The sequence below is a fragment of the Pyrgilauda ruficollis genome, unplaced genomic scaffold (genome assembly GCF_017590135.1).
Source record: "Pyrgilauda ruficollis isolate IOZ18807 unplaced genomic scaffold, ASM1759013v1 scaffold4, whole genome shotgun sequence".
NCBI lineage: Eukaryota > Metazoa > Chordata > Aves > Passeriformes > Passeridae > Pyrgilauda > Pyrgilauda ruficollis.
The window spans coordinates 21,598,580-21,624,498 of NW_024525489.1; the positions used below are offsets into that span (position 1 = coordinate 21,598,580).

A 25,919-nucleotide genomic window follows, 5' to 3' on the forward strand; every position below is an offset into this window, starting at 1 on the left:
AAAACATCACAAGTCCAGGCAAATCTTGGCATGCGTAGTCATAATTTTCTAACTATTAGCATCCAAAGAGCCAAGATAAAGCAACAGGATCTTTGTAATGAGTTTCCCAGACTTTGTTCAGGTTTGGGATGTAAATTCAGGAAGGACAATGTAAAGGCAAAAAGGAGGAGTAAGAATCCAGAAGCATTTCGCTGAGCTGCAAACAAAGGTTACCATCTGCCATGAAAGCATTACCCTGGCCCAGCACCACCCAGAATTACTACAAGTAAACTGCTGCCAGAAAAACATTTATGACAGGACCAAACTCCTAGCAGGAACAGGTAGCCAGCTCCCAGACAGAGATCACTGGGGTTATAAACTCACCTCTTTTCTTCCCCTTTCAAGCCAAGACTCAGAGTTGCCTGTCATCAGTTTCCACGTGATGCATGTTCAGAATTTTTCCTCCCCTATTCAATTTTGCTGAAAGAGAGTATGACTAAAGTTGTTTTGATTGACCCATTAAATAAACATGAGCAGGACGTGGTGTGCTAACAGAGAATCATGTGTGTTTTCATGAAGGGAACTGACTTCTGGATTTATGGATGTTGTCACAGGCAAGCTTCTTTCACACATACTAATGCTGGAACAGACTCTACATTTTTTTTCAGCCCCAAAGGGATTACTTTAACAAAATTTGTTCTTCCTCTGGATTTTTTCCTTAACAGCTTGGTTAGAAGAAAGGAGGAAACCAACCCCTGATCTGCATGAAGATCTCCTCTGTTTGGTCCCACAGTTCGGGAGTCACTAACTAAGGAAAGCTGCTATGAGCTGCAATATAGAGAGAATGAAACAAATCCATGTAAGCTATTAATTTAGGTATGAAACAAAAACAAATTAAAAATAGAAAACAGCTAGTTTTAAGGACATATTCAATGTTTTTAATGGATCGGAGAACATGAGAGGAAGGGGAGTGGGAGAAAAATGTTGCTTCATATCATGGCTGTAATGGTTGGTGTTTCCAGGCTAGAAAACAAATTTAAGCAACATTTTCACCCACTCTGGAGTTTTTAGACTGCTTCTCCATTCAAACAGCAGCAAAAAATTTTCCCTACAATAAGCACATACTGAGTTTGTCTACCTCTTTATCTTCAACCCATCTGAGCCTTCCCTAATTGAAGTCTTGTTACACCAGAAGCCTTGATGGCAGTTCTCATGTACATGTACACAAGTGTGCAGGGCAACACGTATACATGTACACACATAAACTATCAAAATACTATTATAAAGCGAGTGTTCCTTCTCAACACCCCTTCTCTGCCCACCCCACCTCCCTCCCCTTCCCCAGGCCAGCATATCTCAAAACAGACTGGAACTGAGCACTTCCAAGAGCCATCCAGCCCCCGGTCGCACTGCAAACGTCTGGGTGCGTTGACAAGTCCCTGAGCCACCTCTAGGACTGGTGTTGACGAGCGGCCTCGAGTTCACAGTACTGATTCCTTGGACTCAGGGTCTGCTGTGCTGCTTGTGTTGGAGACTGGGTTTTTGTGGGTTACCAAAGGTGACGTTTCTGCTTCAGACTTGCTGTTAGCAACTGCTTCTACAGTGACTTCCTTGAGCTCCTGCTCTCTCTCTTTCTTGTCTTTTTCATTCAGGTAATTAAGGATGCCTGCTCCCAGGGCATCCCCTTCCACATTCACAACTGTGGTGGTTCGGTCCCTGGTGAAGATCAGAAACAAAAACCAAAGTTTTTAGTTTTAAGAGAGTTGTAACACAATAAGGGGAGCTGATTCACCCCTGCCAAACCACTAACATCAGTGGAACTAGACAGGGGAGATGTAGTTATCACAGGTGTTTTCCACTGAAGTATCATCTCTATTTCAGAACTAAAAATGCACACCAGAGCAGGTTTAAGGTCAGTCAGACTTACTACCAGCTGGTTCTGGTCTCTGTGAGTTGCAGCAATGGTACTACTCTTTCTCAGGTATCCTGCTTTTCACAGTTCATCTCCTTCCTCTTCCCTTTCCCCAGGCCAGCATTTTTCAAATGCATGTTCAGAGTAGGAACTTACTTCAGGCTTATCCAGTGACTCAGAACACCCAGCTCTCTTTTTTTAATTACTGTGACTGGTATCTTAATCCAAGCACCTACTTAAGGGATCCTTCCAAAAGCAGGCAGAATGATTTGTGTTCTCTGCATTTGTTCCCCATAGCACCTGCCCTAATTTTTGGTCCTACAACACAAAAGTAGTGTGCCAGGGTGTAATGGAAGAGATTTATGAGTCATAAAGATGAACAAAGTTTTCATGTGGCTTTTGAGACTTGCTAGGCATTCTACAGCCTAACTTTAAGAGGCTCAACTTGTAATTGTGGTCCTCTCTGGTAATTAAACAGCTGACATTAAAGCAAGACATGGGACTCCTTCGTCCCTCTCTTCCCCTTTTGTTACCACACAGCTGAGCTCCTTGACTAGAACACTGTTGACCACAGAGGGATGCTACCTATTTTAAAAGGAAGGCAACTAGCACAACACAGGCTTGAGAGCAGCCCAGAGTGTAAGGAAGGGCAAGTTTTTCACTCTTGCCTCAAAGCACTTGCAAGTACAGGTGTGGAACACCCAGCCACTACTGTACTTCCTTAGCAAGACAGGATACAAAGGGCTAGCCAGTGCTTTGCCTGTCCTCTGGAGTGACTGATCCCCAAGAGGTTACAGTAAGAAAGAGTGTAATGACCCTAAGGAGGCTGTAGGAATATGCTCCACAGACGTGTTGTGTGGGAAGGGAAGGTAAAATACAGCTGCCACGTTCCCCAGTCTCTGAAATTCAAGGGTGTCCTCAGGCATCCTAATTTCCACATCTGCTGTGGGAATGCACCATCTGCACATAGAGGCTGGTGTTTCCAAAAGGCAATGCTGAGGCATTATGTGCAGTCCAAACCAGGAGCTGCCCAATAATCCACCAAATGGAAACAAATTATTTAAGCAGGATTCAGATCACTTGACCCATATTGACCTCTTACTTCCTTCCCCAAATCGGAAAGGAAAGGTGGTAATACTGTCTACTAAACTTGTGACACTCAGCAGTGTGTTCCAGCCATGCCAGTGCCCACGGCAGTGACAAGTGTCACAAACCCTCTGTGTCCCTGCCCTGCCAATGAACAGCACCCCTCTGACACCTGTGGTGGTGCTTTGACCAGTCTTGAAACTATTAAAAAAGTTCAAACAATAGGTGACAAGAGCTTCTGATGGAAACTGCTTCCCACATGTGACTAAGGAAGTTTTCCACAAATGATGTTCAGACTCAATTTCCCTTGTCCTCCCATGCCCTTTTAGCATCCAATTAATTTCCAGCAATATCAACACATTCTAAATGGACTTTTAACAACCATTCTACTGGGAATTGAAGCCAAGAAGAAACACATTTCTACAACGGCTGAATAAAAAAGCTGAAGAGGGATTTCAGCATACTGACTACTTTAAATGGGAAGGCATCACCTTTTCCATTCCCCATCACAAGTTACCTGTCCCGTAGGCAGACATCTTGTAGGGTCTTATTTCCTACCCAGTTTTATTTTCTACTGGGTTATATTCTGTACTTTGACCACGTTTCCAGCTAAACATGCTCCAGGGATGCTGTAGTGCAGTGGATGTCACTCTCTTTTCCCACGTAACAAGTGACAGGATGAGAGGAAATGGCCTCAAATTGCACCAGGGGAGATTAAGATTAGATGTTATGAAAATCTTTTCATGGGAAAAGTTGTAAATCATTTGAACAGACTGCCTAGGGAAGTGGTGGCGTCCCCATGACACGGCTTAACGGTGAGCATGGTGGGTGGTGCCACATGGACAAAATCTGAATGGTTTTTTCTAGCCTTAGCCATTCTGCAATTCCATGTTTCTGTGCCTCCCAACAGCAGGTAGGTGAGGCCTGCAGTACTCACACGATCCAGTCCACGGCCAGTATGAGGGACAGGTCGTTGGTGGGCAGCCCGATGGCCTCCAGGATGATGGCGATGGTGAGGACGCCTCCGGCAGGGACCCCGGCTGCTCCCACGCTGGACGCCGTGGCTGTCACGCTGCAAATCAATGTCCATGCCTGGTTAGAGGACTCCCAGCTGTCCTCTGCTGCGCTCTGTCATGTGCTTCCCCGCTATGGGAACTGTAAACAAACGCTCCAGCATGGGACACACGGAGCTTTCGCTTCCCAGGCAAAGGAACGGGTACAGAGGACAGGGGCTCAGCAGGGATCCGCAGCAGTTACCATGGCGATGGCTCTGGGTTCAACACCAGGACTGCCTTTTCAGGATAAGAAACAACCAACACAACTGTATCCTGCTGCCTGACTAACATTCCCAGCTCCAGTACGCTGAGGGATTTACACCTCCTGACCCCACGTGTATAAGGGCAAACTCCACCATGCAGGGCACAGCACCTTCTCTGTGACTCGTTTGCATCCCAACACAGACCCTAAACCAGGAGCTGCAAACCTGCAGTGCATGTGCTCAACACACCTTTTTGTGTGCAGATGTCTGCAACTGAGCTCTCCTTGGGCATCATCCTCAGACCTGTCTTCACACCTGATTCACTGAGAGTACCTGAAAAGCTAATTTGGCTACCCACACAAAAAAAAACGCAGTGCCCCAGCCCTGCCTTAAATAGACAAACAACACACTGGGAAACACAATCAAGAAGAAAACAAAACCTAGCCAGGAAGGGTAAAAAATGCCAGGAACCAGCCCTAGGAGGCATGTGGTGGATGCAGCTGTGGCTGCTGGGCACAGTGAGGATCCAGAACTGCTTGTAGCATCCTCATTTAAGGGATTTTGAGGCGAGAAATTAAGATAATGACACTTCATGGGATATGGGACATCGGAGGATATTCCAGGCATAGAGGGGAGAGAGTCTTAGAGAAGGAGATAGGACTGGGATGGTGGAGGGGATAATGGAGCAAAGCAGTTAGAAGGGGAACAACAAGAGATCTGATCAGGAAAGCCAGCAATGTGATGGCAGGAAGGACAGAGATAAGCAGGAACTGAGTCTTTAGTACAAAATACATGCATAAGGAACCAAGGAGCTGGCAGGAGAATTTTCTAAGACATCCAGAGTGGGAATCAGGGGCTGCTTTCTGTGCAGTACAGAATGCCTCAATTACCCAGCCTAATGGTGACTGAAGGATGGAGGAGTGAGATGCTTAAGGAAGGAGAGGAATTTCACGTGAGAAAGAGCTTTAAACAGCTCAAAGACTGTTTCAGAATTCAATTACCCCTCCCAGGTTCTACCTTTCATTACACTGAGACTCTGGAAAATCTTGTAAAGGTTTAAAGACTCCATCCTTTAATCACCCTATAATTATGTTACATAGCAGTTTGTAAGCTTTAGGTCAGAGATGTGGAATGCTAACTGTTAGGTATTAACGGAGAGACCACAGCCTGGATGTGTCTGGGGGCCAGAAGAATGTGGTTGCAAGCAACTTACAGAATTGTGAAGATCTGCCCAGGGTTGAGGTCGACATTATTCAGCTGAGCAATAAACACAGCTGCCATGCACTGGAAAATAGCAGCTCCATCCATGTTTACAGTGGCCCCAATGGGAAGGATAAACCTGCTGATCCTCTTGTCAACTCCGTTGTTCTCCTCGATACACTTGATCATGGATGGGAGCGTGGCTGAGCTGGAAGCAGAACAGGGAGAAATGAAACAGAGCACCAGGGTGCTCTGAATGGCCCATCACTGTCTCATGGCTTTCACGTTTCTAGCATGCTGCAGGCAGGACTGTCAAGGCAACAATGGCATTTTACAGTCCCTCTCTGGAATGATGGCAATGAGGGACCCTCCTTGTTGAGTTTTGAGCAGAGGTATTTAATAATCTGCTTTCATCCAGAAATAGCTGATAAGGACTTTAATCTCCCAGAAGCAAGAACTCATGACTTAACACAGTATGCAGCATTACATGGCTGTAGAATGAACACATCTCAAACTACAACCATGCAGTAACAGATGCAAATACAGCAGGGGAAGTTGGAACTAGATGATCTTTAAAGTTCCTTCCAACCCAAACCACTGTATGAGTCTATGACAATATAAACACAACAGATGCAACAGCAATCTCTGTTAATGCTGTATTAGTATGCTCTCAAACAAACAGAAAAATAATTAAAAACAAAACATCACTCTTGGATTTATTTCTTGCATTATAAATTACATGGTTTTATTCATAAACCCTCTCCTACTATGTAGAAGGAGAGAGTTTATAAATAGTACTTCAGCTCCACAGACAGACATGCAACTGCTTTTGGGGATGACCTGAAATGATTTTATATAATATGTCATTTGATCAGGTGTTTGTACTTGAGAAAAGTGTAAATGACACGCTCAATCATTTGGTTATGACAAATAAAAGCTGATCAGGACAGATCTTTGAAATAAATAATGTTAAATGCCTTTACACTAACAAGCAAGTCTGCTTTGCTCCTACAAAATTAGTCTAAATTTGTTCCATGTTTTTCTGAACTTAAAAAGTAAACTTCTGAAGACAAAGTCTTCACTACTGACCCTCACTTCACTTAAAATTGAAAGGACAGCTGGCAGGACCATTTAAAGACAATAATTTTCTTTTTTTCCCCCAAGATATTTCCAACTAAGCATCATGCTATGGCCTCAATATTTTGAGGAATTCTTCTCAACAGCTGATAATCAGCATGTGCTGTGCAGCAGGCTGATGACACTCTGTGCTCAGAAGACTCTTTCTGCAATCTCAGGAACAATATTCACACCTTAAACTAAAACTGGATACAGCCAGTTTATGGTGACAAACATAACCAGGCTATAGTCCCAGAAGTGGCACAGAAACCCACCTGGAGCAAGTGGCAAAGGCAGTAGCAAGTGGTGTGATAAGTCCTAAGAGAAAACGATACGGATTTTGCCGTGTGGCTGCAAAATAAATAAGCGGCAGAATGATTCCTCCGTGGATGACGTGGCCCAGGATAGAGGCAAAGATGTATTTTCCCAGACTGGTCACCAGAAGCACAATATCTTCCATTTCCACAATCTTGCTCCCAACAAGGAACATAATGCCAATAGGTACATACCTGTGTAAATGAAATATCGACTGTCATGAAGTACAAACAAATAGCCTTGGAAAACACAACATTTTGTGTCCTGGAGATAATATTCCCCTAAACAATCTGCTGCTCTTACTGAAGGGTAGTTCCTTAATCACCACACGCTCAGGTTAGGCAAATTTGGAAGGCTTTTCTAAGACTCTTGTTTGGTGGATGGTAAGCAGTCAAATTTTAAAAGGTCTGGTCACTTATGCACTCAGAGACAGACTAGGAGAGTGCCAAAGGGAAGGTGAGTGGGAAGCAGAAATGCTGCCAGGAGCTACCAGTACAAGACACCAGTGAGGAGGGGAGGGAAGGGAGCAGCATCACATCTCTGGAGTACAGAGAGGAGTGAAAGAGTTGGGTCTTAGACATGCAGAAACTCCCAGCACGAGTACAGAGTCAGGTCATTAAAATCACAGACACACTATGTGCCAACTCTTGTGGAGGTTAAGAAAAAGCTGTGCACATACCAGAGAGCTCAGCTAAAGGCTGCTGATGCATGTGCCAAAGACAGCAATTAATTCTGCTATTTGCCTAAAAAGGACTAAGTTAAATGATCAGGCTTCCAGAGCTTGCCCCAAGCCAACAGCCAGGCACACACACATCCATGGCTCCTATCTAGAAACATACCACGTCAGCATTTGTTTGAAGTTTGCTTTGTCGAGAGCAAGTGGAGCTGCTCCAGGGGAAGGGCTACCTGCAGGCTACAGCTCTGGTCTCAGTAGCCCTGAAAAGGCTGAACTGCCCTTGCACCAACAGCACAGCAGCTCTAAACAAACTGTGTGAATCACTGCAGGCCCAGGGCCAGCTCCTTCCTAAGCTCTACTGGGATGTTTGCATCTGAGTATCTGCTGATGCTGTCCACACTTCATCCCTTTCTTCTAAGGTTAAGAAATACTAAAAGATCACACAGCTCCCTAAAATCCTGCCCCAGGAAAATGTGTGACTAAAAAAGATTTACCTGTACATCTTAGGAATAAAGAATCCAATGCCCATGTTCAGAGAAGCTGATTTGTGGAGTCAGGACAAACTTCAAAAGGTTTGATTAAGCATGCAAAGGTCTGGAAAGGTGGGCAAGCCTTAAGGCTGCTCAGCTTACTCACTTCTTCCTGGCCTGCCTCTCCCTCAGTGGTTCTGCAGCTCCTCTGTTCCATGCAGAGAGCATCTCCCTATATCCCAGATCCATGTGAGCATCCTCTGTCCTCCCTTGGCCAAATCTCTAGGGAGGCCTGTGGAACATTCCCCACTTAGCCTATGCAATTCTGCCTTTGAGCTGTGTTTCCGAAGACCCTGATTAGCCAGATCCAGCTGAGCCCTGGTCCTGCACAAGCTCTGAACACTGAATTCCTCCCCTTGAAGAGGGAGGCTGGAGAGGAAAGAACTGGAAGTTGAGATCCAAGTGCTGCTAAAACACAAGAGTGGCTGTTGAATGGGACCAGATATGAGCTCAAGCTGCCTTTGCTCCCAGTAGTGTGATTTCACCATTCCAAAGTATCCCTTGGGAAGCACATGCAGCTTTACAGATTTTGAACAAACACCAGGACTACACAAGAGCCTTAAAGAAGGAAAGAGAACAAGTAAGGGTTTCACTGTCAAGGGTCAGCAGTAGTCCCTATAATCCACAAAATGAAGGATTACATACCAACTGATTGGCTTGAAGTGCTAGCACTGTAATAAGCTGAATACATGAACTGCCTCTTATCAGTATTCAGTGTCCAAGGAATTACACTCAAGAGCAGAAAGCTTAAGCTGCTTGGAGACTGAATTTTTCAATCCCTTATGATAGCAACTAACACAGAGACCTGCCTGTTTAAAATCAGGTGTTTTGTTAAAACCCTTCTTCTTAGGAAGAGGAAAACAGTAGGAATGAAAAATGCAGAATGAAGGAAGAAATACATTTAAGTATACATTTAATACATTAGGTGCATTTACAGCTTTTTCACCAGTTTTGGAAAGGGAGTGAGAAATGTCCCACTTCATTTGTTTGCTAGCCATCTTTATGAATATTTTAAAGTTTGTATGTGAGGTATTAGTACTGTTGGTTTCACAGGAGCAGCCTAACTCCATACAGCTACCAAGGACAGCCATGATACTGCTCTGAGGCCCAGGTTCATCCCACCTGATGGAAAACCCAGCCAGGATTCTGCTCCTACCCCAGCTCAGGGGGCCTGACCACCCTCTAGAGGTGCCTGCCTCCTCCAAAGGTGGTTTCTTGCCTAATGAGAAAGTTTAGTGTGCTCCAGTTCCTAACTAAGAGACTTTTTTTGGCATCAAAAGCTTTGTGGGATTGATCAGAGCACTAGTCAGCCCATAAACTTTTCCAAACTCCAAGGACTTAAGTGCAATAATGTATTTGCTTATTAATAGGCAAGAGAAAAAAAATCAGCATTAGGAAATACTGAGTTTTCTTTCCACTAAATAATCAAAATGGAGTCCTGGAGAGGATTTATAGACAACCCTTTAAAGTTCTCCAGCCTGATACCTTAAGCTATGAGTGACTGTCTCATTACAGGGCACAAGCAAGGAGAAAAAAACCCATTGTGTTACATCACAACATTCACTTTTGCTGTGATGAGGGATTTCACAGGAAAGAGCTGGACAGAGAGATGAAATGTAAGTTTGCTGATCTGAGCATAACACTGCAGTGCAGACGTATCTGCAGTCACACACTTACCACATAATCCAGGTAACCAAGACCATTGTTGCCTCATTAAATGAGTTAAAGAAGCGAATCAGATCTTCCCCCTCCGGGCCAAGCTTTTTAAGTGCCACTCCTAAAACCAGAGCAAACAGCACCAGTCCCAGGATGTTCATCCCTCTGATATCAGTACCAACAGGGACCTGCAGAGACAAAAAAAGAAGGCTTTTTACATATGAGAATAGGACAAAACCAAACAAAAGGGTAATTTCATTTTATTGCTGTCTGATTGATCTGAAATCAACAAGCAGAACCTATTTTGTTGAAGGGAATCCAGGAGATCTGGTACAAGATTCAGTTCAGGTACAAATCTCCCTAGTTATGAGCTGGCACGGATTCACTGAGAAGGAAAGGGCCTGCTGCTACCTCCCCATGTGCCCTTCAATATAATAGTTGTGTTCTCAGTGACCTGAAGAAAAAAACTCCCCAGTTTACTCAGGACTTTAGTGCAATGATGATATCAAGGCGAAAACCATGAGAAAACAACCAATGTCACGAAGCAGAAGGAGGGGAGAAAGGCAGAGAAAAGCAGCAAACTGTGGCAACCTACTCCTTCATCTGTCCATGACAGCTGTGGGAGAGAGAGAACAGAAAGAGAGATACCTGTTCCCCTTCTCAGAAATCTCTCACTGCCTGTGAAAAGAGAATAAAAACAGGATCCACCTATTGACAAAAACTAGTCTACCCACAGGTCTGCTCTGTTAGTCTTTCATGGCTTGCTTCTCAAAGAGAGCTCTCTTTGGCAATATAGTATCATATGAGCTGAATGAGTACTCTTGTGGCTACATAAAAATATAATTGTTTTGACAAACTGGGATTTTTTTCTCTCCAACTTGGCAGTACAAACATGTCAAATTGTTGTTTTATTTGGAAGAATTTCTATAACAGATGAAGTTTGTGTACAAGTTTTGGCCTTTTGGCTAGTTTAAGCGGACACTAGCTCAACACTAGGAAAGAAAAATACATTCTGAGCTACAAGTTTGAAATGAATATTGACTAAAGAACTCAGGATACTGATCTCCTAAATCTGATAAAACCAGCCTGCTTAAGATTGATGTTTTTTCTGGAAGTACACTGCTGAACTGGACTGTCTCTCAATGGCAGGTGGAAACAAGGTCCTGCAGGGAAAGGGATAAAATGTAAATCATACACAAAAGCAGGAAGATTAAACTGCTGTTAAGAGAAGTATTTACAAACAGTGAAGGTACTGGCTTTTTTTATTCACTAGGTAAAAAAAAAATAGATATGGAATCTGCAATTTTTATGGTAGTTGCTTGTTCAGGGCTAAGCTGCCACTATTTATTTCATTCCTGATTGAAAGAACTGAGAACATAGACAGATATTAAGCATGAGGCACATCAGAGATGTCAGAGGAAACATGCTGTCATACACACTAACACTTTTCTGTCTGGATAGTTTTGGTTATATTCTGGTTTTTCTGACTGAAAGCTCTAAACTCTTCTGTGGCTAGAAAAGTTAAGACAAAACAAATGACCCCCTCCTATTAATTAAACAAACCATCTGTGTATATGGGATGTTATTCTATAATATATATAATTTTATACTGGGCTCGTTTGATACAGGGGTAATATGAAAAGTTCAGCTGGAACAGAATTTTACTATAATGGGCCCAAACCAGTCCTCAAAAAAAGTCCTAAAAACAGTGAATACTCTCTTGTTTTGGTTCCCATTCTGAAAAAAAAAATGTATAAAACTTTGCCATGAAACAGAAATTCAGTGTTTCAGTGCTTTAAGAGCCCAGAATTCTGACCTGGATGTTGCTGGGAGAGAACCTCTGTACTGTCCAGAATGACAGTACATGGTCTTCTTTCACCCTTGGAGAGGTCTCTGTCCACCTTGCTCCCAGCACTGTGGTAACTGCTGCTGCTGTTCTCCAAGTGCTCACACTCACCAGCACTTCAAGCCTAGATTTTGTGACCTGGGGACCCCCTGACCTCTTGGTGACCAGAAGATGACTGTGTGTGCCACTGCCAAAAGCTTGTGAGCTGTCTCCCTCTATTTGCTGCCATCCTGTCCCCACTTTCAGGCCTTGCTCTCCCCTTGTCTCTCTCTCACTGATTTCTTTACAACACACAGCACTCACCATCACCTCCCAACACTGCAGATGTAAGCAGAAGATGCACCACTTGCCTAGAGTAGTAACTTATTGCAAGAAATTCCTCCCTGCAAACCCAGGGCACGATCTGCAGCATTCAGGGAATTCCACCTCGTTGTGACACCATATGGAATGAGTCCAGCAGAAAATCTTCAGCGGAAGATCCTCACAATCCCAGCCTCTAAAACTGGCAGATGCTGAACAGCCTTTTTGTACTCTCACACAAGAGTGCATCACCCCAAAGGGGCAGCCAAACCAAGCAGCATTGTGGATACCAAACAAAAACAGCTTTAATGAGAACTTTGTTCCTGGACAAACTGTGGGACACGTTATTGTTTGCCTGAAATTATGCATTCTCTTAGGAAGATTCATGGAGCTCTTCTGGTCCTTGAATCTCTCTGAAGATCCCATTGTTTTTTAGCTCTTGAAACAAAATGCTTATCAAGGAAACAACTGCTGACATTGAACAGTCCCAGTAGTAGGTGGCTGAAAAGAAAACGCAGCCATGTGATGTGAGGAAGAAGAGCAACCACTGGTTTGTGTATTTTTACTCCTGTCCAAAGAGGAACTGAGCCCCCCAGGCTCCCTGTGCTGCAGATGGTAAAGTGAGATAGTCTGTGCCCCAGGAAGTCTTGCTGCCAATGAGACAGAGAGGATGTAGCCATAAAAGCTGGGTAAACATGAGGTGAGCATGTGAAACAACACAAGAGGACATGGCTGAGCAAACAAGTACGTGTCCCACTATTCACTTCATCAGTGAGAGAAGACAGAGCCTAATAACCAGTGGGGGGAGGGGGGGGGTAAATATATTCAATGGAAATTTTTGCTCTACTCTATTCAGATGAAAAGTTGAAGGAAAATATTTCTCCTCTTCACTCAAATACTCTGCTGATGAAAGAAGAAAGTAGATAGGAATATGACCTTATTCCTCTGGAACCAAACTTCTGTCACTATGATATCCAAAAATCATACTCTTCTTTCCAAACTTAATCCTCATCTATCCATAAATACTATGGTCAGACCAGTACTAAAGCTGAGTTAACAAAACTGAGATGATGCTCTCTTTTTATTTGGTCTGTTCTTCCCTAGAGACAGTAGGGCGTCTTCTGGAATTAAAGAAGCTCAGTCTGGTTTTGCTCCAACAACTCAAAAAAGGTTTTGGAAAAGTAATAGCAGAAATAACCTTTACATCATCACAACTGTTGGCAAAAACAGATACCAGTGGCATATTCAGAATATTTTTTCTGATGTTACATCAAACAGGAGACTGATAAGCCGGAAAAAGAGAGAGGAAAAATGAAAAAAATAATGTTGCATTTTAAAGGGCCAAAAGATGCATTCTTATCTCTTAAGGAAAAGTGATGGTGTTGAACAAGCATTTAAAAAGTACTTGACATCAGCACCATTTTCAATGGATATGGTTAGCCTTAATCCATGCTTGGTTGCTACGGAGCTCATATCAAACCTGACAGTGAAGATAAATAAAATACTTAATTCCCATTTCACTTACCCTTGCTTAAATGTCAAATAACTCAGCACTCTGCAAAAAACACACAAATCTAAGTGCACGTTGCTACAGCCTCCCATACCGAACGAGTTTCAGCAGCACGAAGCTGCAGGGGCGTGCCCTGCCCCAGGGCATGCAGAGAGAAAGTGCTCTTTTGGGATTCCACAGTGACCTCGGATCCGGGCTAAGGCGATCCAGCAGGCACGGGCAGGGGGAGCTGCCTCCTTCCCCAGCGGAGCTGCTCACCCTGTGATGCCAGGCTCTCAGGCAAGGCACAGCTTTGCCCCTGCTCAGTTCATGCGTCATCCCAGTCACCTGTCACCCTGTCTCCAGAGCTGGGGAAAGTTCAGGTCAGGGCTAGAAGCAGAGTTCACAAACACTGTTCTGCATCACCTGCTCACACACCATGCATGGGGAGGAGAAGGCAATGAAGCTAATGCTTCCTGTGCTCAGGGATAGGCTCCAGAGTCCCTCCGGGTGAGCATAAACTGCTTTTTCCTTGATGGTTTTACAAACTGGTGGGCAAACCCCAGCTGAACCCTTCCATGACAAATGCAAACACTACAAGTCTCTTGCTCTAGGGGAATTGAAATCATATTAAAAACGTAGTAACCCAACATCTAATACTGAGCTCAGACAGCCAGAATGAGCCTGAGGTAGAGAAAATCACCTTGAAAGTAATTTCTCAGACCTGTCTCCCAAAAATCCCATGGCAGCACATGAGATACTTATTTGGAGCAAGGTGACACCTTGCAGGCTGGGACTCTGGGTCTGATTCACAGCATGCTGCTTGTAAGACAACAGTAATTACTGCTGGGCCTGCAACATGTTGGCTCTGGCCAATAATAAACATGTTTGATAGCCCTGTCTGCAGGAGAAATGACACTTAGTGGGATACAGAGCATCTCTGAAAGTCCTGCCATCTACATATGGAAGATAACACTCTCTACTTTGTCTACACCTACACACCAGTTCCCTTTTTGACACCATTGCAACAGTAGCCTATTTGTAATATTCTATCCGTAATTTTTACTCCTTCAGACCACTTGTTACTTCTTCAAAATTTCAGCCACCAGAAAAAATTCTCAACCTAACAAATCTCTTTTTTTTTTTTTAAAGAGCCTTGGGTAGAGGGAAAAAACCTCATTCTCTCCAAATTCTTAATGAAGAGTAAGGTTTAAGGGACATACTCAGCCAGCCTGATTGCTATTTAGTTCCAAGTCTACAGAAAGTTATTTGGAAACATTAGGTAGACTGTCTAAAATTTAGATCAAGTGAGACCAGGTCTAAGAAAGCATGGCCTAAAACAATCAAGTATCAAGGGTCACATCAGTTGAGCTCAACTCTCCTCTCAATCACAGCTTTCTGTTGTGGCTGTGGGTACTCACTCAGCTTGTGCGTGTCTCAGTTCCAGGCAAATAAAAGTACTTGTTTCTTTCTCAAGGCTGCCGGAAAGGATTAAAGGCTGTGAAGTAGTCAAATACTACTGACAACAATTTGTTTAAAAACCTAAGAAATGACCTTACCTTTTCCCATGTGACATTTCCAGAGGTTGTGTTCCTGAGCAGTATCTGATAGTCTGTCGCATACTGCAGGTAAGAAATAAAACACAACCAAACAAAAATGGTGAGGCATGCATTAAAATTGTCAGCAAAATATCTAAAATCTAGGGCAACAATTTACTTTGATAAACAAACCAGACACCTCACAAAAGCAGGGCACTTCTCTGGGCTTCTTTTTTTTCAATACAAAAGGAGGGAAGAAAAAGCTTCTGCCCTTGTCAATTCCCTGTGACAACAGCAGCACAGAGGAAAAGAGGACTGCTTTATTTCATCCCTGAATTCACATAACCCTGACACTAGAGGCATCACAAAATATCCCTTTCATAGTGTTGTTTTTGTACTGCTTCTGGTTTTACTCATGGAATATTGACCTGTACTGTGCTGTATATATTCATGCAAAATGGAACTTGATTTTAAGAGTTTGCCCCTGGTTTTGATACAAAAGCAAACCCACCATGAAGGCAAAAGCTATTATTCTGCCTCTGTATCAATAAGGAATGACTCTGCCCCATGACAATATTCTCAACACTCTATATCCTGACATATAAAATTAGCATTGAGAACTAAATCAAAATCTTTTTGGAGCCCTACAGCTCCGATTCACCAGTTTAAACCACACTATGTTCTGGTGCCAGTTATCATCCCACCATACTGTCTCTGTTGGAGAGAAACCAGGCTGAGTAATTAATCCAGCAAGGGATACAATGGAAACTACTGAAAAAACCCATCAAGCAACAGGTAATGCTTACACACATGGGAGCCTAAAGGTCTTCAGCCTTGTCTGTTCTGAGCCCAGCTCTAAACGACAGAGCCGAAGGATTCTCTCAGAATTCTCAAGGATTCAGGAGCTAGCTCCTGCAACATGGTAAGCAGTCTGGTACAAAGCAGGATTGCCACTGCTGCCCAACATGGCACTCAAAGTTTAAAAAATATTTTTGGTGAAGGCAGAAAAGATGGGCGTTGAATATGCTTTTGTTTGAAGAATATTTTTCAATAATTTGCCAGAGAAGTTGTATGTCTGACTATATCATGTGCTTTTAAAAACCCTACCTTCTGTAAGTAAATTAACTTCTGGTATTTTCTACACCATCTTTCTAGCCCTCTTCCAATAAAAGAGCCTATGCACTGTAGCTCATGTCCAAAGTCCACACAGATCTTACCGTTTCAAAAGCTGCAGCAACAAGATTTGCAGGGAACAGGTTTCTGTAAAAGACGAACAAGAAAATGAAATATGTCTTGGAGAACTTCTAAATTTATGCAGCAATGTATCTTACTCTTAAACAGAATGCCTTTTTCAAAGACAAGCACTTCGGCACTGGTGAAGTGTGTAGCACAGAAGATTCTCCAGCAGCATGGAGCTTGCTAAGTGTCCAGAGGTGTGGATGACATCTTCCTTGGCTCACATGAAAGAGATGACAGATGCTTGCTGCCACACCTCACTTTTGGGCAGGGCCACCAGAGGCAATCACACACAGTGCTGGTTTTACACACCCATTGCCCAGTGGCTAGGGAAACTGCTTCAGCCACACCATCTGCAGCACCAGCTTATGGCCTCCAGTGTCAGGCAGGTTTTTAACATTGCTCATGTGACTACACTCCACGCACAGCATCAACATGAAGGACAATCCAATCAGCAAAATCCACTTATGAGAATGGCTTAACCCTTCAACACAGCAAGGCCAGCTTCCCTGATCCCCAAGGCAGAGCAGAACAATATCACAGGCCAGACTTCCCTGCAAGGACTTAGACACCACAGATGGAAAGTACAGACAACTCCTATGGAACACCTGAATCCAGTAGTGCCTTCACACAGAAATGCCCATCTAGCATCAGCTTAGTGCAGAGAGGACAGCATGCAAAGTGATGTACACTCTTTCTGACCATCCCGTACGTATCTGCATACAGGAAATTAAAGTCATGAACTGGACCAAGCAGAGCATTCTTCCAAGCTTCTTGTGGTATCTTTTAGTTGGTTTTAATGCTCTAATTCCTTTCTCCCCTTATGGACAAAGAGCACGTGTTCCTCTAGCCAAATGACAGCTCTTGGTTTTCTGTGTCAGAAAGGAAAACAGGAATAAAAGCTGATTTCTGGGGTCATGGCAGGACCACAGCTGGCAAGGGCAGGAATGTGATGGGTATCAGCTGAAAATACTGCCAGTAGAAGGCATCACAGAGGCACAAGAACTCTGATGGTAAGGAAACAGAAGACCTTACCCACAGCCAGTCAATCGGATAGCTGCTACCCATCCTTTGCTCTTTGTGCTGCAGGAAGCTGCAGCTCCCTCCAGGCTGTGCCCTGCTAACTTCCCCCATTTTTGCCACAGTTACCCAGGCAAACATTAAACCAGGCTGTGGTCATTCCACGAATGGCATGGAACAAGCAAATCCAAACCAGAGCAAGAAAAGGAGCAGCAGAGTAAAATCTTTGAAAGCAAGAGGGAGATTAAAATGTGGCCAAGATAAGGACTTTGGCCCTTTTGGTTGCATGGCTGTGTCCTCCTGCCACACAGGGAGTTTTCCCACAGCCTTGACAGCAATAGTAAAGGACATGGAACTTCGTCAAACAGCTGTCTGCTGTGAAATACCTCGGCTTCTCTCTCCCTCATGCACTAAAAATGTATTAGGAGGATTGCTGCAAGAATAATTTGTCTTCTGGAGTCTACATTCCACCAAGCATGAAAGAAACAGCAACTTTTTCTCCTCATAAGCTGACAATACAGCTGTCTGTCTGGAAGCAGGAGAGTGAGCTCTCACTCAGCAAAGACACTCAAGAATTGGCCAAATAAGATCAATGGAACAGCTAACATGCATCAGCTCTTGCACAGCTGGAACTCTCTGGTGGATAAAAACCTTGAGCAAAGTAAAAGCAAACTTGCTTTTATCAGGAGTAAAATATCACATATACAAATGGGCTCATGCTGTTGGGAAAAGAAAGATATTTCTTTTCAGGTTTTCATAGCAGGATGATTACTTTTCTTAAAAAAAGAACTGACTGGACTTTGAAGAAGCAAAGAGATGAAAAAAGACTGAAAACCAACCAGAAATCAATTCTTCTTCTTTTTTTTTAAATCAGCTTTTCCATCCTGATGAAAACAAAACCAAAGGAAGCAATACTAAAGCCTAAACAACATGGTTCTCCAATGTTTAAATGTGGCCAGGAAACCAAACCCTCCATAATTTGCACAGTATGTCAGGCAGGGGCCTCAGTAACTAAACATTAACTTATCTCCAAGCATATATTTAAAGCACACAGTTAAGTGATGCCAGCAATCCTGTTACGGCAAGGGGCAGGTTCTTACTTCAAGTGTGAATAGTGCTAAAAAATAACCTAGACACTTTGCTTTATTCCTCCAGCACCAGTCGCAGGACTTGATAATTTGCCAAGCAAAAAATGTTGATCTTAAGCAGCTCATAAGGAGTTTTATGTTCTGTTCAATCCAGCTTCTAAGTACACCTGACTGCAAAATACCAAAACCACATAAAATAAAACCAGCAAAACAGCTCCTCTGTTTCAAATCCCAAAGCTTAAGAACAAAATGTGTCGGGTCATAAAAAGCAATCTACAAATAAATGGCTCATCTCAGAGGCACGCAGTCTGCACAGAGTATACTTACTGCTCACCTAAGATCAGTCAGCATGTGAACCAAATTAAACTTTAATTACAGGTGGGTCAGATCACAAGTTCTTACCTTTGGATGGATTTGTGCAAGAACACTACCGCAGTGCCTGAAAAAGGGGGCAAGATGCTGCGTGCTATAGGGAGAGATAAAAGCTGGCTGGCGACCTGCCTGGGCCCATCATGGACTTGTGCCTGCAGGGTTTGCTCCTCACGCCTGGGAAGGTGAAGCTCACCATCACAGAAACACAGACACAGCTCCGTCCCTGTGAGCAGAGGAGCTGTGTGGGGAAGTGTGGACACCCCTCCTGTGAGGGTGAACCAACAAACAGCAAAGCTGATGAACAGGGTAATTGGGCATGCAAATGAAATTTGGGTGTCTGCCAGTTGTTTTTTCTGGAAGGACCAAAGGTTTAGAAGGTTTTTGTGCTTTGAAAGCCTGTAGCAAATGTGAACATGGAGTTTAGGGAAATCACCCTGGTTGTATGGCTGGATTGTTGACTGTTCCTGATGACCCCCTCCCCATGACCTGTGCCAGAAAACACCGTCGTCTTTCTGAAGCACATGTGGATTATCACAAGAACACGGTGCTGGCCAAACCCTGGGTCTGGGTGATAAGGAGCCCAGCACAGCAGTGTGGGATCAGACAGCCTTGGCCCCAAAAGCAGGGACACAAACTTGCTGCACGTGGCACGAACGAGACAGGCCAATAACACACCAGGGCAGGGGGACAGATGTGCTGCCTGTACCCCACATGCTCCACTGCTGCCGGCACCTTGCTCCACACACGCACAGAACCCAGCTCCTCTGTGCCATGAAAGTGAGGTAAGTGGCACAGAGAGACTTTACTCCCCTCAGCAAGCACCAGGCAGGAAAGCCTCTCTCTGCCTGCTGCAAGTTGTGCAGACAGCCCCAAAAAAAGCCGTATTAGAACTCCATCTGACAGCTGCCAATGGGGACAGCTGTGTCCTGGGGCTGAAGCGACAGCTGGGCTGAGCCAGGAAACCTCCACGTAACTGCACAACACACAGGGTGAGAAAGCACCCTTCTCAGATCCTCTTAAAAGAGGAACAAGAAAGTAGCAGCACCAAGGGCAGGTGTTAAGTGTGTATTTCCTGCTTGAATGAATACTGTGCTCATCACACCACCTCCCTATGCACAGCTGGATAAATGCACCTTTCTTCCTGCTGCTCCTACCAGTCAAAAATGGACCATTACTCCCCAAGAAGATCCCACTGTATTTCTGCTGTAATAGAAATCTTAGTTTAGCTGCAACATCCACTCTTGGGAATCCTGGACAACCAAGGGAACCTGGAGCTGGCAAATGGAGAAAAGGGGGGCTGTAACTCTCCTCCTTCTCCATTTTGATATTATGGTCAAATTGCTGTCTTCTTTATAGGTCTGTATCTTTCCACCAGCGGGATGAGGATTACACAGGAACTCCTCCATTGTACGTGTAAGGGATTATTATTAACAACTGTTTCTAAATGATTCGTTTGCTAGAGCTCTGCAAACAACTTTGCTCTGGCAGCAAAAGCGTGAAGGGAAATCCAGACAAATGGAATGAAACCCTAAAATACTATGCATTCCTCTCACATTGCTTCTTACAAAAAGGTTCCACTTCTGAGGCCAAAAACCTTGCTGTTGAAAAAGATACTTTTTTGAGGAAGTCTACAAAAATATTCTGTGTTGGTTATCTCCAGTTTTCAATGTTTTTTTTCAATGGTACAAGTCCACTCACAACAACTTTATTGCCATCTGTGGCAAAATGCCAGAGCCCAGTTTGAATTCCTCCAGTACCTGTTTTTTTTTCTGTCCCAAGATTTTCATTCAATACCACACAGCAATTTTCCTCATCTGCTTTCTGATATGTGGATGCACAACACATGCCCTGTACATACTCATATTTGTGAGTGTGTGCATTTGCTTTAACAGAGAAACTTGAAAATGTGTTTACTTATAGCAGATATTTGACACTGTTTTGTCTTAATGGTCCAGCCTGTATTTTTGATTCTTGCAAAATAAAACATAACTGGGGGGAGTCAGTTGTAAAAGGCAACAAATGAAAGGAGCAGAAATGTTCAGAGGCTTACTAACAAAACCCTGTCAAAGAGTTCAGGCACATGAATGAAAACACTGAGCTCTTCCTAGAGAACTCATTCCAGACTCAGAAAGTGACACAAGCAAAGTGGGACAGCTGTCTTCACTTTAAGAAATAGCCATCAGCTTCAAACCCAGAGGTCAGCCTGTCTCCTGGTGTAACTGCAGCCATTGCCTGGACACTTTTTATTCTATTTATGAATTCAAAGGTGGCATCTCCCCCTCCTCCTCTAACAGTCACATTTTACTGTCTTTCCACATTGGGATTTCAGAGATGGCCTTCATGGCTGCTGGTTTTGAGTGACTCACTGGGAAGACCAAGGCTATAAGGAACAAGTGCTACTGGAGCAACTGGTGCCCAGGACAGGGTCACTGCCTGAGTGGCCCGCTCTGGCCACCTGCTCTGCAGCCCAGCCAGCAAACACAACAGATGCTTCTCCCTGGCTCATGTCTGCCTTCCCTATGGCTCTGAAGACACTTGGAGCAAAGGCATGAGCTTGCTGTGGGTGCTGCCTTTGGCAGCTCAGCAGGTAATATCTAGCAGAGAGACAGAAAGGGCATTGAGAAGCAGTAAAATTCAAAAAGCTTTTGCAGACTTGGCTGGCAAACTGGGAAACCCTGACCTTACTGCCTGGGGCAGACATGTGGACCTGTGTGTACTCCTCCTATTAAAAAAAAGGGATTACCTCCTTCACTTCCCAGATTCTTACAGCTAGGGTTGGATTAAAAACAGAATTCACTTCCCCAAAGCCAATTTCACAGTTGCAAAACATGTTTTCATCCCAAAATTGGGCAAAGAAAGCCTGTTTTAGATCCTTTTTTCCACTAAAAAAAATTTGCAAAATACTCTGTTGAAATGTTCCTTTTTTGATGAGTGAGAGTCTCTGCTTAAGTCCTTTGTATAAAATGATAGCAAAACATTGACCTCACTGGAATGAAGTGCCACGATCACCCACTGATGGAAATTTTGACAGGATCAATAGATTCCTGTGAAACTGTTCAATTTTGTTGAATCAGCAAATACAAATCAGAGCTAGAACAAAACTCTGACCTTATTGAAACATTCAGATGTGTCAATGGCTCATCAAAAGTGTTAACAGATCAATAGATTCTTGCAAAACACTTGATCCTGCTGTTTCAACTGCTTTCCAACAAGCTGCAGGTGGGCTGTGTGAGCAGGTGGCTGGAGTCCCATCCTTGGGACTCCCTCTCCCTGTTTACATGCAGAGCACAAGCACAGCCAAGCTGGCTCTCTACAGTGTCACCTTCTCAGGTGAGGGCTGAGCCCCAGCGCCCACCACATCCCAGCCAGCCCCTTCCTCCAGCTGCCAACCACTTCACAATCAAGCTCACAAGCTCTCTTTGTTCTCTATTGCTTTATCTGCTCCACCAAATAAATGAGTAAGTGAAAATCCCAGAAATTCTAAAATTTCCCTTCATTCCCCTCATCTTCTGCTGACAGACTTAAGGAATTCTAAGATTCTGCCTTGAGTTCAAGGAACACTCCACTTTCTGGGTGCCTTTTTTAAAGCCATCAGCCTTGTGGAAGTAGCTGTGAACTCTTGCTGGATCCCCTCCCATGATCACTGCCTTTGGCCATGCTGATCTTTAGGAAGCTCCAAGGAGCTGCCCACATGACAGACCTGCTTGGGGGCACAAAAGCCCCTTGTGACAGCTCTGCTGTCCCCACCCCATGTCCTGGGGCAGAGGACAGTGTGCCTAAGCCCTGACTGGACATGCTCAAGGCTTGCTTGCCTCTAGCACTTGCCAGAAGGGTGCTCCAGCATTTCCAGCCAGACAAATCAGACCTGGAGGTTATGGTCAATGGACAAAACAAAACAGGCACAGCCTTTGGGTTCACCAGAGAGTAATCTTTCATTTGATACCAAAGCCCAAGATAAATCTTTTTTCCAGAGGTCATTTCTCCATTCCTAGACGCATGTTTGTGGGGAAGGTTTAGACTTTGAAAAGGAAAACCAAGAACTAAGCTGGCTTCCAGATATCACTGCAACAATGAAAAGCAACATCTTGAATCATTACCTAAAAGACTTCACAAAGGCAGAAGTGATTTGCAGAACCAAATAGTGACACACAGCTCTGATTTCCTCTTTGCCTTGAGTCACGCTTTACATTGGTTTTCAGTGCTGATGTGGGACTCAGTTTACCCATTTGCAACTCATTTTTACCTCTCCTCTCAAACCAAGCAGCATCGAATCCTTGAAGGTCACAGTCAGGCTTGTGCCACACTGAAAACTGAAAAGTTTTCTTGCATCTAATAGAAAGTTTCATGGCCAAATGAGATAAAAGGAGAAGCAAAGAAGAGGATGCTGCAAGACCCACCCACACAAAAAGCAATCATTTTGACCCTCCAGGCCCTATAGAATCAAGCCTTTGTTATCTCAAGATGAGTTTACTGAGTTTCATCACAGCAGGGACCAAGTTCAGTGCTCAAACCAAAACACCCAGGTTTTCAAGAACAGTTAAAAGAATAACATTACACTGCAGAGAAAGAGATCTTATTTCCTGAAAATCACATACTCTCTCCATCCCTCAGTCTGTCAAGGATTTGTGCTAAGACTGAAAGTTTTAGTGATGGCTGTGTCCAAACACAACTTTTCTGGACTGGATTTCACTTTCACTGCTGTAACAACCTGACAGCCCAACAGTGTGGCTACAACAGCCTCTCCCTGGGGTTCCAATAGAAAGCTGTATTCACAGCCCCCCATACATGCACTGGGGGAAATTTCCTGTCCCCTCATCTCCAAGAAAGAAACTCCTCTTCAACCCACCATGCTTTACCCAAGTCTCATCATTATGAGCTCTACTTTGGAATTAGGGACTCAATCCCATCACCATCACAACCCCTTTGAAGATGAACTCTACACCTGCATTTACAGACCAGACCAAGAAACAGCTGTCTCCTCTGAACTTCAGATATTACCCACAGCCTGAGGCTCACTGGAACATCCCTGGCCTGTTCCTCAGCTCCATCCTACTCCACGCTGCCAGGTGACACAGGGATGTAACACCAGCTACAGCAGCCACATCAGGATGCACTGGGGCAGCCACCACTCCAGGCATCTTCCCAACTCTCCCAGATGTGCCTACTCCTTTTTTTTTTTTTGCAGTTTTCCTTCACCTCCCTCCCCTCCATTCAACAACACATCACCACCACAGCCAGACTACGTACTCCCGTTGTCCTGCTACTCCTTCTTAACATGCTGTCAGGAACTGCTGGTCCTTAAGAAAGATCCTTAATTGTTGGTTCTTAAGAGAGAGGTGAGCTGAGGACACTGAGTACATGGCTGCCAATGGAACAAACGAGACTCACTTTCTATCCAAAGGGAACATACTTGTCTCAGGGGGAGAAAAGGACATTAACCTGAATTTGTAAATACAGGTCTGGGTTTGCTGTTGGCTGTTTTTTTTTTTTTAGAAGATCTTTTTATCTTTATTGACACATTCACTTGTCCAGACAGAGCAAAAACATTTCTCAGCTGAAAAACTGGACTCATAAAAGCAAAGCAAACAATCAAAATAATAAAAAAAAAAAAATCCCCAGTCAGTTTTGTAATTACCAGGATATCCAGTAAGCTCAACTTTCCAGCCACTTCGCTGTGACACACAGGTCACCTCCCTTATTCTTGTGTTTGTACCTGGGTGCAAAGCACAAGGAAATGCAGTTGGAAGCACAATACTCAAAGCACCATCTGGATGCCTGCCTCGTTTGTCTGTGTGCTCCTATCTTATTTAAAAAGCCAGACAGATCTCAACAAGACATGGGCTTGGAGAAAAACAAAAAATGTGAAGTTTGCAACTTTGCAAGGAGGAGTAAAGATACACTAAAACACTATCATCTGATTAGAAGTGGAAGCCTTGCTTCCAGATAGATTTGTGGAAGGTAAGTCTTGTCTTTGAAAGATGCAGAGGTAAGAAGGGAAGCTCATGAACCTACACAGCATCCTTACACTGGACTATGTTTAAGGTATGTCCTCCACGGAATTACAGGGCTGTGTTTCCATTCCCACATGTGTGGGAGGGCACTCTAACAGGCAGGTAGGCATTTGGGTGAGGAGACTGGGTAAAGTGTTGGAGAATTAAAGAAAAAAGTTTGTGTGAGGGATGAGAAGAGCTGCCCAGCCCTGCCCTGCCTGCAGGAGACAGGCAACAACAGGCAGCAGGGCAGGGGAAGGTGCCAGGGAAAGCCTGCCCTGCAGCCGGCACCCAGGAGCCGCTCTGCCTCCAGGCAGAACCAAAAACGGGCCTAGGCACCCAGAACTCTGAGCAAGCCTCGACTCATCCTTGCAGCCACCTAGGCAAAATTAAAAACAAAGCGGGGAGAAACAGAGCACCAAGCCCTACACCTGATGGGGCTGCGGGTACTTGGGCAGAGAGCCGTGTTTCTGGAGCAGCCAGGATTAGGATGAGGAGGATGGTAAAATAAAGGAGATAAAGAAGGATGTTGAGGAGAAGGAGAAAAATGAGGGGAAGATATAGGAAGATGAGAAGATGCAGGAGGATAAGATGAAGGAGGTCGAGAAGGAGGAGGAAGAGGAGGGCTCCTCGGCTGCAGCGTGCAACACTGCCGGGTCTGTCATCATCCTCCAGCGGCGGGAGGGCGGGGGAAGGAGGGGAGCGGGGCGGCCTCACCTGATGAGGTCGAGGAAGGAGTCCACCGTCTCCTTGCTCTTGGGTAGCGCGCCCGGCAGCCCCAGCTGGGTGTTGAGCGCGGAGGCACCGGCGCCGGGGCGAATGATGAAGCCGAGGGCGACGGCGAGGCCGGAGGCGAGCAGCGTGGTGCCCAGGAAATAGGCGAGCGCGATGCCACCCAGGCGGCCGAGCGAGCGGGTGTCCAGGCTGGCGGCGCCCGACACCAGGCTGCAGACCACGAGCGGCAGGATCACCATGCGCAGCATCCGCAGCAGCAGCTCCCCGGGGAAGGCCAGGTAGGAGACCTGTGCCGGGCCCAGCGCCGCGCCGCGCACGGCGGCCCCCAGCGCCACGCCGGCCACCACCCCCGACACCGTCAGCAGCACCAGCGCGTTCCGCCGCAGGAACCCGCGGCATCCCCGCAGCCGGGCCGCGCCGCCCCGCCGCTCCTCCGCCGCCGGGCCCTCGGCATGGCCGTTCCGGCCGTGGCCCGCCTTGCCCTCACCCGCCGCCGCTGCCTCCTCCATGCTGCGCCGAACAGCGGCTCCTCGTGTGCCGCTACCGTGCGGCGCTCCAGGCACGGACTGAGCGGCGC

The 25,919-nt window shown here is 45.0% G+C and overlaps 1 protein-coding gene across 1 annotated transcript; it reads right to left on the reverse strand.

Annotated features, from left to right (window-relative positions):
- Window positions 1–1,362: 1,362 nt before the first annotated feature.
- On the reverse strand, window positions 1,363–25,919 carry SLC1A4 (solute carrier family 1 member 4). Its single transcript, XM_041476815.1, has 8 exons — window positions 25,325–25,919; window positions 16,119–16,161; window positions 14,923–14,985; window positions 9,750–9,916; window positions 6,827–7,060; window positions 5,449–5,643; window positions 3,915–4,049; window positions 1,363–1,695 (listed from the first exon to the last, which is right to left on the reverse strand). The coding sequence occupies exons 1-8, from the start codon at window positions 25,849–25,851 to the stop codon at window positions 1,461–1,463; spliced, it is 1,599 nt and encodes a 532-aa protein (XP_041332749.1). The 5' UTR covers window positions 25,852–25,919; the 3' UTR covers window positions 1,363–1,460.